Source organism: Coregonus clupeaformis, chromosome 31, assembly GCF_020615455.1.
Source record: "Coregonus clupeaformis isolate EN_2021a chromosome 31, ASM2061545v1, whole genome shotgun sequence".
Classification (NCBI taxonomy): Eukaryota; Metazoa; Chordata; class Actinopteri; order Salmoniformes; family Salmonidae; genus Coregonus; species Coregonus clupeaformis.
The window spans coordinates 1,970,721-1,983,589 of NC_059222.1; the positions used below are offsets into that span (position 1 = coordinate 1,970,721).

Sequence of the window (12,869 nt, forward strand, 5' to 3'; positions counted from 1 at the left end):
TTAGAATGCATGACTAGGGATGGCCAGAGGTAATTTTTACAGCTGCCTGGGCTGATCCTGGACCTGCCAGGGCCTACACCCTCAGAGTGTCTGGAAAACCAACATTCACCCAACCTGTTCAACAGTGGGGAACTCTGGTGAAATACGCATTTCTACATCTACCCAACCTGCACAGTCGTAGCAACTGGTTCTTTCACTCTCACCCCTCCATTTTAAAGTACTTAAATGACATCAGTTTGGAAGCTCTGGGTCTTTTTATGAAGCGTGATATAACATGTATGAAGCGTGTTATAACATGACGTGTGCTACCATAAGCTGCCGCCGCGACGACTATAAGCTGGATGGTTCTCGATGGATGATGAAGGAATGCAAGACCTGACCACCTAACAACAAGGACAAGCTACCTCTACCCATGCTGACTCTGCGAGTGTGTGTAGTGTTCAGTTGTCTCTCCAAGGAAGACGTTGCTACTCTACGACACGGCACAGTGTTCATAACAACAGGACTGGTTTCATGACGAACAACAAAAGGAGCTTAAGATGTGTCGAGACCGTGTTCCCTCAGGAGATCGACAATCCAGTAATAATGCATGCGTTTCACGTCACTGTGAGGTGTTCACATTATTGTATCTATATACTAGAATTTATTATCTACTAAAACCCCCCCCCTCCACCACCACCCTAAATACACCTGAGTCTCTTTTAAATCAGACATGACTTTGGAATGGCAGTTTGTTCCATGAAAACCTGAAATCTCTCTTTGACCAACCTAACTCTCTCATGAACAGATATAGCACTTTATTGGATAACTAACTAAGGTCCTAGATTAAATCAACACAGATTAACGACCTGCACACAGCGAGTGACTTTTAAAGGCATAGATAACGTTCACTGTAAACGTTGCAGATGTCGACTCAAGCAGTTTAAAATCACCTTTAAACGTAAATCGCAGTGCACAGGACATTTATCTGTGTTCAATCCGTTCGGATTCAATCCGATCACACTTTGTCAGCTATACACCTTTTAGGCATTGTTCCCGCATTCGCAGAGACCGCATTCATGGTAAACTCTGTATATGTCGGCTCAATCAGAATTTACCTTTAAATGTCAGGCGTGATATAACGTGGATCTACAGCTGATCGGATTAAATTCCGGCCTAACTCCTGTTTCACCTTCTCTCCCTTGAGGACTAATGGAAGAAGACTGCCTTCCTCAGAACATACCCACCCAGCCACTTCCAATAACAACCTGTTACAAACGTCTCCAAACAAATAGGCATAGAAGGTAGCCATCCATGGTATCACTTTGCCCTGCTACAATCATATGACAACTTATGTATTATTGCCAAACAAAACAGAAAACATTGAATAGTTGTAATGTATGCACCCTTCAAACATATAGTATGGAAAGCTATCATTTAAAAATTACTGCTACAGTGGTGTTGAAAATGATTCAAGGCAGGGAAACTTAGTTTTTGAATCAATGAAGAGTGGTAAGATCACTTCACAAATATGAAGAGTCAAATTAACTCGGAAATGCTCCATTTTGATAGAATGATTAAAAAATAAACAATAATAAACAATAAGCAACAAACGCTTAAGTACAGCTTAATTAAAGCGGACAGTACAGCAGAGGTCAATAAAGTGGAATGAATGAGTGCAGAATGTGGGGCAGTAGTAGCAGAGAGATTTAATCTAACAAAACATAGTTCTGTGTATATTTTCCAAACATACATGTTTCAATATTCACATTTTACTCTTTCAAAACAAAATATAGCTCTTCTCTTTCATTTTAATCTTTTTTTTATATGAATTGCATATAACATTTTTTTCTAATTTATTTTAAATATTATTTTTTTTGTATCTCTAGCACCCTTGTCTTCAACTAAGGGCTTGCAGAAAAGACAGGCATGCAGAGTAGTCATGCTGGTAAACAGTTTCAAAAATGATTTTTTTCCCCCTTCATTTGTTTAAATCGCAGTGTCCACTCACTCGGCCATCCCCACATCTTCTCTCACTCATGTGACTCAGTCCATTATTCTCTTTCCTGTTGGAACACAGCTGCTAATGTCCACCCAGCACATCACCCTTCCAAAAACGCAATTTTCATATATTATTCCTCTACTTTTCCTCTTTATTTCTTGCAAAACCAGTTCCGATATAGTTCTTTATGATATTAACAGACGTTTGCAACTGATTTTCCCAATAGCATTTTGGCCCCGTTTTCTATCGATGCTCCTTCTCCATCTGAAGCCATGGATAGTTTGTTTATCCAAATATAGATTTGTTCTCTTTGTACACGTCCCCCCTTTTTACTTTCCTTGGTCCATTTGTCCTCGGTTTTCCTTTATTAGGTCTAATTTGGAGGACCATCCCTATCTTGTTAGAGGCTTGACTTAACCCTGACGCAGTCATTGGTCATTGATTGGCAGCAACAGAAACAAGAGAGATGGGGGCAGTTTATGCGTCTGGGGGGCAGTATAAGCATAAGAGGTCATATTTTCCTTTTTGGCAGTATATATGCATCTGGAATAATAATAATAATAATAATAATAATGTGCGTGTTTGGCTCCTTGCAAAAACCACAGCAGAGGATTTATTCCCCCACCGGACACACTTTGATGGGACTTCAAGGTGTCCTTATTGTGGAGGCATCCTCTGTGCTGTAGTTAAGTTAGAACTGTATTCCTCCTGTTGGCAGGTCTCTGCATGGGACTTGACCTCAGTCAGTCTGTGCTCTACTCGTGATTGACTTGAGCTGTAGTTAGTCCATTTAGTGACCAAGAGCAGTGTCTGTCATACATGTATGTGCATTAAGGGTTTTTGTTCAAGAGGAATGTAATTGTAGTAAATATAAGTAAATTCAATCCGTTTTTAAATATACTCAGGAATTACCTCTGTTATATACATGAATGGCATTTCCTAGTTGTACTTTTGTACAAAAGCAAGGCGATAGCGAAGGTATCAAGGGCAGTTCAAAGCTTTGCTCTAGATATATGGAATGTTCATCCCATAGCAGCTTATACTGTTGTTACTTATAGGCAGGTCATACAGCAAGTGCATGCACCGGACCTTTGGTACAGTATGCCAGGTGAATTTCAACGTAAGTACGTGAGAGACAGAGTCTTGTTCATCAATCATTATTTGTAGGGGGAAATACACTAAGTATGACCAAAAGTATGTGGACATTTACTCGTCGAACATCTCCTTCCAAATCATGGGCATTAATATGGAGTTGGTCCCCCATTTGCTGCTATAACAGCCTCCACTCTTCTGGGAAGGCTTTCCACTAGATGTTGGAACATTTCTGTGGGGATTTGCTTCCATTCAGCCACAAGAGCATTAGTGAGGTCGGGCACTGATGTTGGGCGATTAGGCCTGGCTCGCAGTCGGCGTTCCAATTCATCCCAAAAGTGTTCGATGGGGTTGAGGTCAGGGCTCTGTGCAGGCCAGTCAAGTTCTTCCACAACGATCTCGTCAAACCATTTCTGTATGGTCCTCGCTTTGTGCATGGGGGCATTGTCCTGCTGAAACAGGAAAGGGCCTTCCCCAAACTGTTGCCACAAAGTTGGAAGCACAGAATCATCTAGAATGTAATTGTATGCTGGAGCGTTAAGATTTCCCTTCACTGGAACTAAGGGGCCTAGCCCGAACCAGGAAAGACAGCCCCAGACCATTATTACTCATTTACAAAACTTTACAGTTGGCACTATGCATTGGGGCAGGTAGCGTTCTCCTGGCATCCGCCAAACCCAGTCCGTCAGACTGCCAGATGGTGAAGCGTGATTCATCCCTCCAGAAAACGTGTTTCCACTGCTCCAGAGTCCAATGGCGGCGAGCTTTACACCCCTCCAGCTGACGCTTGGCATTGCGCATGGTGATCTTAGGCTTGTGTGCGGCCGCTCAGCCATGGAAACCCATTTCATGAAGCTCCCGACGAACAGTTATTGTGCTGACATTGCTTCCAGAGGCAGTTTGGAACTCGGTAGTGAGTGTTGCAACTGAGGACAGAGGACTTTTACGCGTTACGCACTTCAGCACTTGGCAGTCCCGTTCTGTGAGCTTGTGTGGCCTATCTCCACTGAGCCGTTGTTGCTCCTAGACGTTTCCACTTCACAATAACAGCACTTCCAGGTGACCGGGGCAGCTCTAGCAGGGCAAAAATTTGACGAACTGACTTGTTGGAAAGGTGGCATCCTATGACAGTGCCACGTTGAAAATCACTGAGCTCTTCAGTAATGCCATTCTACTGCCAATGTTTGTCTATGGATATTGCATGGCTGTGTGCTTGATTTTATACACCTATCAGCAACGGGTGTGGCTGAAATAGCAAAATCCACTAATTTGAAGGGGTGTCCACATACTTTTGTATATATAGTGTATGTAGTACTAATAGGTACTCTGTTGATGCTACGTCCATTTGGTATGGTCATCTATGTACAGTATGTACTTATTACACTATGTTGGGGTCCTGGGATCATTTTCCAAACTGAATGGAAATGAATGGAATACGTAAAGGCTTGATTGATAACCAATCTCTAACTTCCACAAGTCAGTTTATTGTAAAGGTAAGTAACACAAGAGAAAAGTGGCATGTAAAGTTCTCATTCAGTGCGTATTTTAGCATCACTCTGTTGAAAACTGTTGATGGATAAGGTCATGACGTTATTTTCCAAGCCAACAAATGCTACAGTGTTAGCAGAGATGCTACATAGTTAGTTAGACCTGGTCCCTCATGTATAGGTGAGTGATAATTCATTGATTCTCTAAGTTACTCAGTAGATCAGCACTGCAGTCGGTTATTGGTCACTGTACTGTATGAGATTGTTGAGCGTCACAATATAATGTATTCTGGAATGTTGCAGTAGGAGTCATTTTCTCTGCAATGCTCAGTCAGTTGTCATAGTGATCTGTCGGACAGTCTTCAAAAGAGTGGCCGGAGTTGCCAAGAGCCTGCTTTGGTAACAACATAAAGATCCAACCTAATGTTTATCTTGATTGCCCTCCGGTATTGCTCGTCACACCAAAGATCCGCTTTTAACTGTCCATCCATGTCACACGTCTTGGTAAAGTGGCTCCCTCCGATAATTTCTGATTAACTGACTCAGTATGTCTTCTTCAGAGAAAAGGCCAATGCTAGAAACTTAACACTGCAAAGACAAGAATAAACAGCTGTTAATGTTTTACACTTTAAGATCGAATAGGATTACAATGAAGAAAAGTAATGCATTTGGGCAGTAGTAGCATTAGAAATTAACGTGCTATCAATGCTACAGTTTATCTATGTATTTCTGAGTATAAAAGGGCAAATAAGGCCCTCAACTGTTGCTCATTTACATAAATGTCAACATAGTATTACAGTGCCTTGCAAAAGTATTCAGACACCTTAGATTTCTTCACATTTTATTGCATTACAAAGTGGGATTAAAATTGATTTAATTGTACTTTTTTTGTCAACAATCTACACAAAATACTCTGTCAAAATGGAAGAATAAATCAATTTATTTTAAAGGGACATTTCAAAAATGTTGTACTTCATATTCATCATCTCCAACACCACCCCAAGACCAACATATGTGAAAATGGTGTGTTTCTATATTTTGTAGTAAAAAAGATAGAGAAAGATAAGTGTTTCCAATGACATCAACCAATTAGTAGGCAATGCCTACTCATAATAGGTTAGAATCACATGATGCACTCCGATGACGTCATTGGAAACCCTCATCATCCTCCATATTTTTTACTACAACACATAGAAACGATAATTTTCACATATGTTGATGTTGGGGTGGTGCTGGAGATGATGAATATGAAGTATAAACATTTCGAAATTTCCCCTTTAGGATGAATAAAACATTTGTAACTAAAATAGTCATTTAGGCAAGCTTAAATTAGTTCAGGAGTCAAATTTGGCTTAACAAATCACATAATAAGTTACATGGACTCTGTGTGAAATAATAGGGGTTGACATGATTTTTGAATGACAAACACTTCCTTTGTCCCCCATATATACATCTGTAAGGTAATATTGAATTTCAAACACAGTTTCAACTACAAAGACCAGAGAGCTTTTTTGAAAGCCTTGTGAAGAAGGGTAGTGATTGTTAGATGGGTAACAATAACAAATCAGACATTGAATATCTCTTTAAGCATGGTCAAGTTAATCATAACGCTGTGGATTATGTATTAAACCCATAGACACATCAAATAAATCTGAATTGAGCTGTAGGACAGGAATGAAACCATGAGGCCATTGGTGATTTTAAAACAGCTAGAGTTCAATGGCCGTGATGGGAGAAAACTGAGGATGGATCAACAATTTTGTAGTGACTCCACAATAATGACCTAAATGACAGAGTGAAAAGATTACGGACAAAACATATTCCAAAACATGCATCTTGTATGCAACAAGTCAGTAAAGTAATACTGCAAAAATAACACAGCAAAGAAATACACTTTTTGGCCTAAGTGCAAAGCCTTATGTTTGGGGCAAATCCGACACAACACATCACAAAGTAACTGCTTCCTTATTTTCAAGCATGGTGGTGGCAGCATCATGGTATGGTTATGCTTGACATCGGCAAATCCTGGGATGTTTTTCAGGATAAAAAGAAACGGGATGGAGCTAAGCACAAGTAAAATCCTAGAGGAAAACCTGCTTCAGTCTGCTTTACACCAGAGACTACCTACAACAAAAAGCCAAATCTACACTGTAGTTGCTTACCAAGAAGACAGTGAATATTCCTGAGTGGTCAAGTTACAGTTTTTACTTAAATCTGCTTGAAAATCTATGGCAAGACTTGAAAAATGCTGTCTAGCCATGATCCCCAAAATCTTGACAGAGCTTGAAGAATATTGAAAATAATGGAGGTCTGCAAAGCTCTTATAGACTCAAAGCTGTAATCTATTCCGAAGGTGTTTGGAACATGTATTGACTCAGGGAGCGGAATACTTATGCAATGACTATATTTTAGTTATTACATTTTTATTAATCTTTTTTAAAATATATAATTTTTCTTCCACTTTGACAGATTATTTTGTGTAGATTGTTGACAAAAAAAAAGACAATTAAAAACATTTTAATCCCACTTTGTAACACAATAAAATGTGAAGAAATCCAAGGGGTCTGAATACTTTAGCACGGGACTGTACATATATTCCTTGGTCAAATTATATGTAACCTATACATAATTGACTATGAAATGTGGATCTGCTTACCCTGGATACTGCAGGTTTACTGTGCGTGTGAGTAAAATGTACATCTTTTTAAAAAAACATAATATAAATTATAATTCTATACACATCAAGGACATTTTACATACCATTTGAGGTGTTTCTCTACATTAATGGTGTACGTTCACCTGCAACTACATGTGACAGATTCATTTGCAGTCACACATCACATATAATGACACCAGCACCAAACCAACCAATCGCCCAACCAACCACTCTACACTAACATCAAACTATACACATTCAATCTTCACATTATATATGTGACGAAGTGTGAAAGAAGGAGTCAGGCGCAGGAGGTAAAATACCGAAGTCCAGAGTTTAATCAGTTTGCATAAATCAAACGCCCCAAGCGTCAAACGAAACTATACAAGGGAAAACATCCACCTTGGCAATAACACAGTGGAATGTAGCTCAACCGAACTACACGCTCTCACAACAAACAATCACTCACAAAGACAAGGCAAAGAGAGGGAACACTTATACACATACTAATTAGGAGAATGAGCACCAGGTATGTGTGATTGACAAGACATGACAAGTGGAGTGATGAGAAAGTAAATCGGCAGTAGCTAGTACTCCGGTGACGACGAACGCCGAAGCCTGCCCGAACCAGGAGGGGGGGCAGCCTCGGCGGAAGTCGTGACAGTACCACCCACCTGACGCACGGCTCCAGCTGTGCGTCGACCCCGGCCTCGGGGACGGCCAGGAGGACGCGGAGCAGGGCGAGTCATATGGTGACGGTGGAAATCCCTCAACAGGGAGGGATCGAGGATGTCCCGCCTTGGGACCCAGCACCGTTCCTCCGGACCGTACCCCTCCCACTCCACGAGATACTGAAGGCCACCCCGACGCCTCGAATCCAGGATGGAACGGACCGAGTACGCCGGGGCCCCCTCAATGTCCAGAGGAGGTGGAGGAACCTCCCGTACCTCAGACTCCTGGAGCGGACCAGCTACCACCGGCCTGAGGAGAGACACATGAAACGAGGGGTTAATACGGTAATCAGGGAGTGTAACAACCTGAATGTCACCTCGTTTATTCTCCTCAGGACTTTAAATGGCCCCACAAACCGCAGGCTCAGCTTCCGGCAGGGCAGGCAGAGGGGCAGATTCCGGGTCGAGAGCCAGACCCGATCCCCCGGTACGAACACCGGGGCCTCCCTGCGGTGGAAGTCAGCGTTGGCCTTCTGACGACGCACGGCACGCTGGAGGCGAACGTGGGCAGCGTCCCAAGTCTCCTACGCGCGCCGAAACAAGTCATCCACCGCGGGAGCCTCGGTCTGGCTCTGGTACCACGGTGCCATGACCGGTTGGTAACCCAAAACACATTGGAAGGGTGTTAGGTTAGTGGAGGAGTGGCGGAGAGAGTCCTGAGCATATTCTGCCCATGGCAGGAACACCGACCACTCCCCCGGCCGGTCCTGACAGTAGGTCCGCAGGAACCTACCCACATCTTGATTCACCCTTTCCACCTGCCCATTGCTCTCGGGGTGAAAACCAGTGGTCAGGCTGACTGAGACCCCCAGACGTTCCATGAATGCCTTCCAGACTCTAGACGTGAACTGGGGACCTCGTCAGACACTATATCCGTGGGGAGACCGGGCAGAGGAAGGAGGCAGAAGGACTTTGAAAAGCGGTCCACAACGACCAGGATAGTCGTGTTACCTTAGGAGGGGGGAAGATCAGTGAGAAAATCAATACTCAGGTGAGACCATGGTTGTTGTGGAACTGGTAAAGGTTGTAGCTTACCCGCTGGGAGGTGCCTAGGTGCCTTACTCTGGGCGCACACTGAGCATGAGGAAACATACACCCTCACGTCCTTAGCCAAGGTAGGCCACCAATACTTCTCGGTCAGGCAGCGCATTGTACGACCGATACCTGGATGACCAGAGGAGGGTGACGTGTGTGCCCAGTAGATCAGACGATCACGGATAAGCGCAGGCACGTACTGCAGCCCAGCTGGACACTGCGGTGGAGATGGATCTGTGCATAATGCCTGCACTATATCTGCGTCCATCGCCCATACTACCAGCGCCACAATGCATGAGGCCGGGAGTATGGGGGTGTTGTCTCTGGGCCTCTCCTCTGTGTCATACAGCCGAGACAGTGCGCCTGCCTTCACGTTCTTCGTACTCGGAATGTATGAGAGTGTGAAATCAAACCGGGTGTAGAAGAGGGCCCACCTGGCCTGGCGAGGATTCAGCCTCCTCACTGCCCGAATGTACTCCAGGTTACGGTGGTCTGTCCAGACGAGGAAAGAGTGTTTCGCCCCTTCGAGCCAATGTCTCCACACCGTCAAAGCTCGGACAACAGCCAGCAGCTCCCGATCACCAACGCCATAGTTCTGCTCCTAGGGTGGCGTGCCTGAGCGTTGGAATAAGACAGCTCCTATCCCTACCTCGGACGCATCCACCTCCACTACGAATGGTAGTGATGGATTGGGGTGAGCCAGTACCGGGGCTAAGGTGAACAGACCCCACAATCTACTGAAGGTCAAATCAGCGTCAGCAGACCAGCGGAGCCGGGACGGCCCACCCTTCAACAAGGAGGTAACAGGAGCTGCGACCTTGCCAAAGCCCCGAATAAACCTTTGATAGTAGTTGGCAAAGCCAAGGAAGCACTGCACCTCCTTTACCGTGGTTGGAGTTGGCCAATTACGTACGGCTGAAATGCGGTCTCCCTCCATCTCCACACCTGTGGTGGTAATGCGATATCCGAGGAAGGAGATTGACTGCTGGAAAAACTCACACTTCTCTGCCTTGGCATAAAGATCATATTCCAGCAGTCGGACCAGTACTTGGCAAACCAGGGACACATGCTCGGCGCGCGTAGCGGAATACACCAGGATGTCATCGATGTAGACCACCACAGCGCGACCAAGCATGTCCCGAAACACCTCGTTCACAAAGGACTGGAAAACGGATGGAGCATTCATCAAACCGTAGGGCATCACCAGGTATTCATAATGCCCCGAGGTTGTGCTGAATGCTGTTTTCCACTCATCCCCTTCCCAAATACGCACCAGGTTGTAGGCACTCCTGAGGTCTAATTTGGTGAAAAAACGGGCCCCATGCATTGACTCAATCACTGAAGGAATGAGGGGAAGATGATAACTAAATCGTACCATCATATTATTCAGTGGTCGATAATCAATGCACGGGCGTAAACTGCCATTTTTCTTCTTCACAAAGAAGAAACTCGAGGAGGCAGGTGAAGTGGAGGGACGTATAAACACCTGGCGCAGGGACTCGGTGACGTATATTTCAATAGCCTCCGTTTCAGCCTGCGACGGGGATACACATGACTCCTGGGAGGTACAGCGTCTACCCGAAGGTTTATCGCGCAATCCCCCTCCTGATGAGGTGGTAATTTAGTCGCTTGCGTCTTGGAAAACGTGAGCGCCAGATCATGGTATTCGGGGGGAATGCGCACGGTGGGGGTACTTTCCACCGTGGTCGCACCAACGGAAACACCTAGACACCTACCCGGACACTCACGCAACCACCCCGTAAGAACCCTCTGCGGCCATGAGAAATTGGGGTTGTGAAGGGCAAACCACGGGATACCCAAGACAGGGGTAAGCAGGAGACTCAATAATCATAAAGGTGATCTGCTCAGCATGCGTCTCCTGCGTAACCATGGTGACTGGTACCGTAACTTCCTTAACCAACCTGGACCCAAATGGTCGACTATCAAGTGCTCTGATGGGGAGTGGAATGGTTAGGTGAACCAATGAAATGCCTTGACGGTGTGCAAATGCCCTGTCCATAAAATTCCCAGCTGCACCTGAATCGACTAGCGCCTTACACTGGGAACCTACCAAGTGATTGGGAAAGTAGATAGATAAAGTACAATGGTGCCGCAAAGGGCTCTGAAAACGTTTGGGGGTTCGTTACCTGGGGTGATGCGTGAGTACCCTGCCTACCGCCTCCAGACCAAAAAGTATGTTGACTGCGACGTGAGGTGGATTGTCCCTTCATACCACCAGAGTGGCACTGTCCTCCTGCGCTCTCTCGACCGGCGGCTTCCCCAGCTCCATCTGCTTGGGGTCAGAGTCTTCCAGATTGGGAACGGGCAGACCCCTACCAGGACGTCCTCTGGCTGCTAGCAGATTGTCCAGCCGGATGGCCATGTCCACCAGTTGGGAGAACGATAGCATGGCATCCCGGCAGGCTAGCTCCCGTTGGACGTCCTCCCTTAGGTGGCACCGGAAATGGTCGATCAGGGCCCGCTCGTTCCATTCAGACCCCGCTGCCAGCATCCGGAACTCCAGCGCGTAGTCCTGAGCGGTCCTCGTCCCCTGCCTCAGATGAACCAGTCGTTCGCCCGCCTCTCGACCCTCAGGCGGGTGAACAAAAACGGCCCGAAAGAGGCGAGCAAACTCCCCATAGTTCTCCAACGCGGTACCTCCCTCGTTCCACAACGCATTGGCCCAGTCCAGGGCACTCCCACAAAGGCAGGAAACAAGGACGGATACCTTCTCCCGCTCCCGGGGCTCCGGCCTGATGGTGGAGAAATACAAGTTTGAGTAGGAATACTCCAGTTGGAGTAGGAATCCCTTACATCGCGCTGCCGTCCCATCAAACGCCGGTGGCCGGAATATCTGGATCCCTCCAGGGGCTGGGGTGTAGGTGGCTGGATCCGGTTGACCAGCTGGTCTCAATAGATCGGATCCTCTCCTCTCCAGGCGTTCTACCACCTGAAGAACCCGATCCATCGCTTCCCCCAAGCTGGCCAACATTGAGGAATGCTCCTGGACCCTTGTCACAACTCCAGGTATGCGGTCTTCTCCTGCTGACTCCATATCAGATCAGGTGAGTGATTCTGTGACGAGGTGTGAAAGAAGGATTCAGGCGTAGGAGTAAAATACTGAAGTCCAGAGTTTAATCCGTTTGCATAAATCAAACGCCCTAAGCGTCAAACAAATGTATACAAGGGAAAACATCCACCTTGGCAATAACACAGTGGAATGTAGCTCAACCAAACTACACGCTCTCACAACAAACAATCACTCACATAGACAAGGGGAACAGAGGGAACACTTATACACATACTAATTAGGGGAATGAGCACCAGGTGTGTGTGATTGACAAGACATGACAAGTGGAGTGATGAGAATGGAATCGGCAGTAGCTAGTACTCCGGTGACGACGAACGCCGAAGCCTGCCCGAACCAGGAGGGGGGGCAACCTCGGCGGAAGTCGTGACAATATACCTGTTTAACTACTTTTCTTGCAAAAAATACTTGTCCAACATGACATCTGTATGTGTGTGTTAGTGTGAATTTGAGTGAGACAAAAATAGCACAACACTTTAAAGACAGACTAATAAATTAACATTGTGTGTGTTAACAACTGGATATGTTATGGCATTACTTTCGATTGCAAAGATTTTTGTGTTTCTCATGAGGGCATAATGCATTGCATGTTGAAAAGTGCTGATATAGTCTCACGACAAATTACACAACACCCTCTCACACTTAGAATGTCTGTTCTCAAACTGATCTTCATTCCATCTCTCTTCGTCTGTTAATGTCCACTGAAAAATAGCTGGTTAAAGTTTTCTCCAGGAAAACAGGCAAGTGTCCACATAAATATCCTGCTATTCATTGATTTCGTTGTCCATTTATTTTTGTT

General features: G+C 45.3%; 1 protein-coding gene across 1 annotated transcript in view; it reads right to left on the reverse strand.

Moving 5' to 3' along the window:
• Nucleotides 1-4,316: 4,316 nt before the first annotated feature.
• LOC121547188 (potassium voltage-gated channel subfamily C member 1-like) overlaps nt 4,317-12,869 on the reverse strand; it is a 107,101-nt gene continuing 98,548 nt past the window's right edge. Inside the window, exon 4 of the mRNA XM_045209736.1 lies at nt 4,317-5,148. Within this exon, the coding sequence (XP_045065671.1) occupies nt 5,135-5,148 (14 nt within the window). The 3' untranslated portion in view covers nt 4,317-5,134. The remainder of the gene's footprint in view (nt 5,149-12,869) is intronic.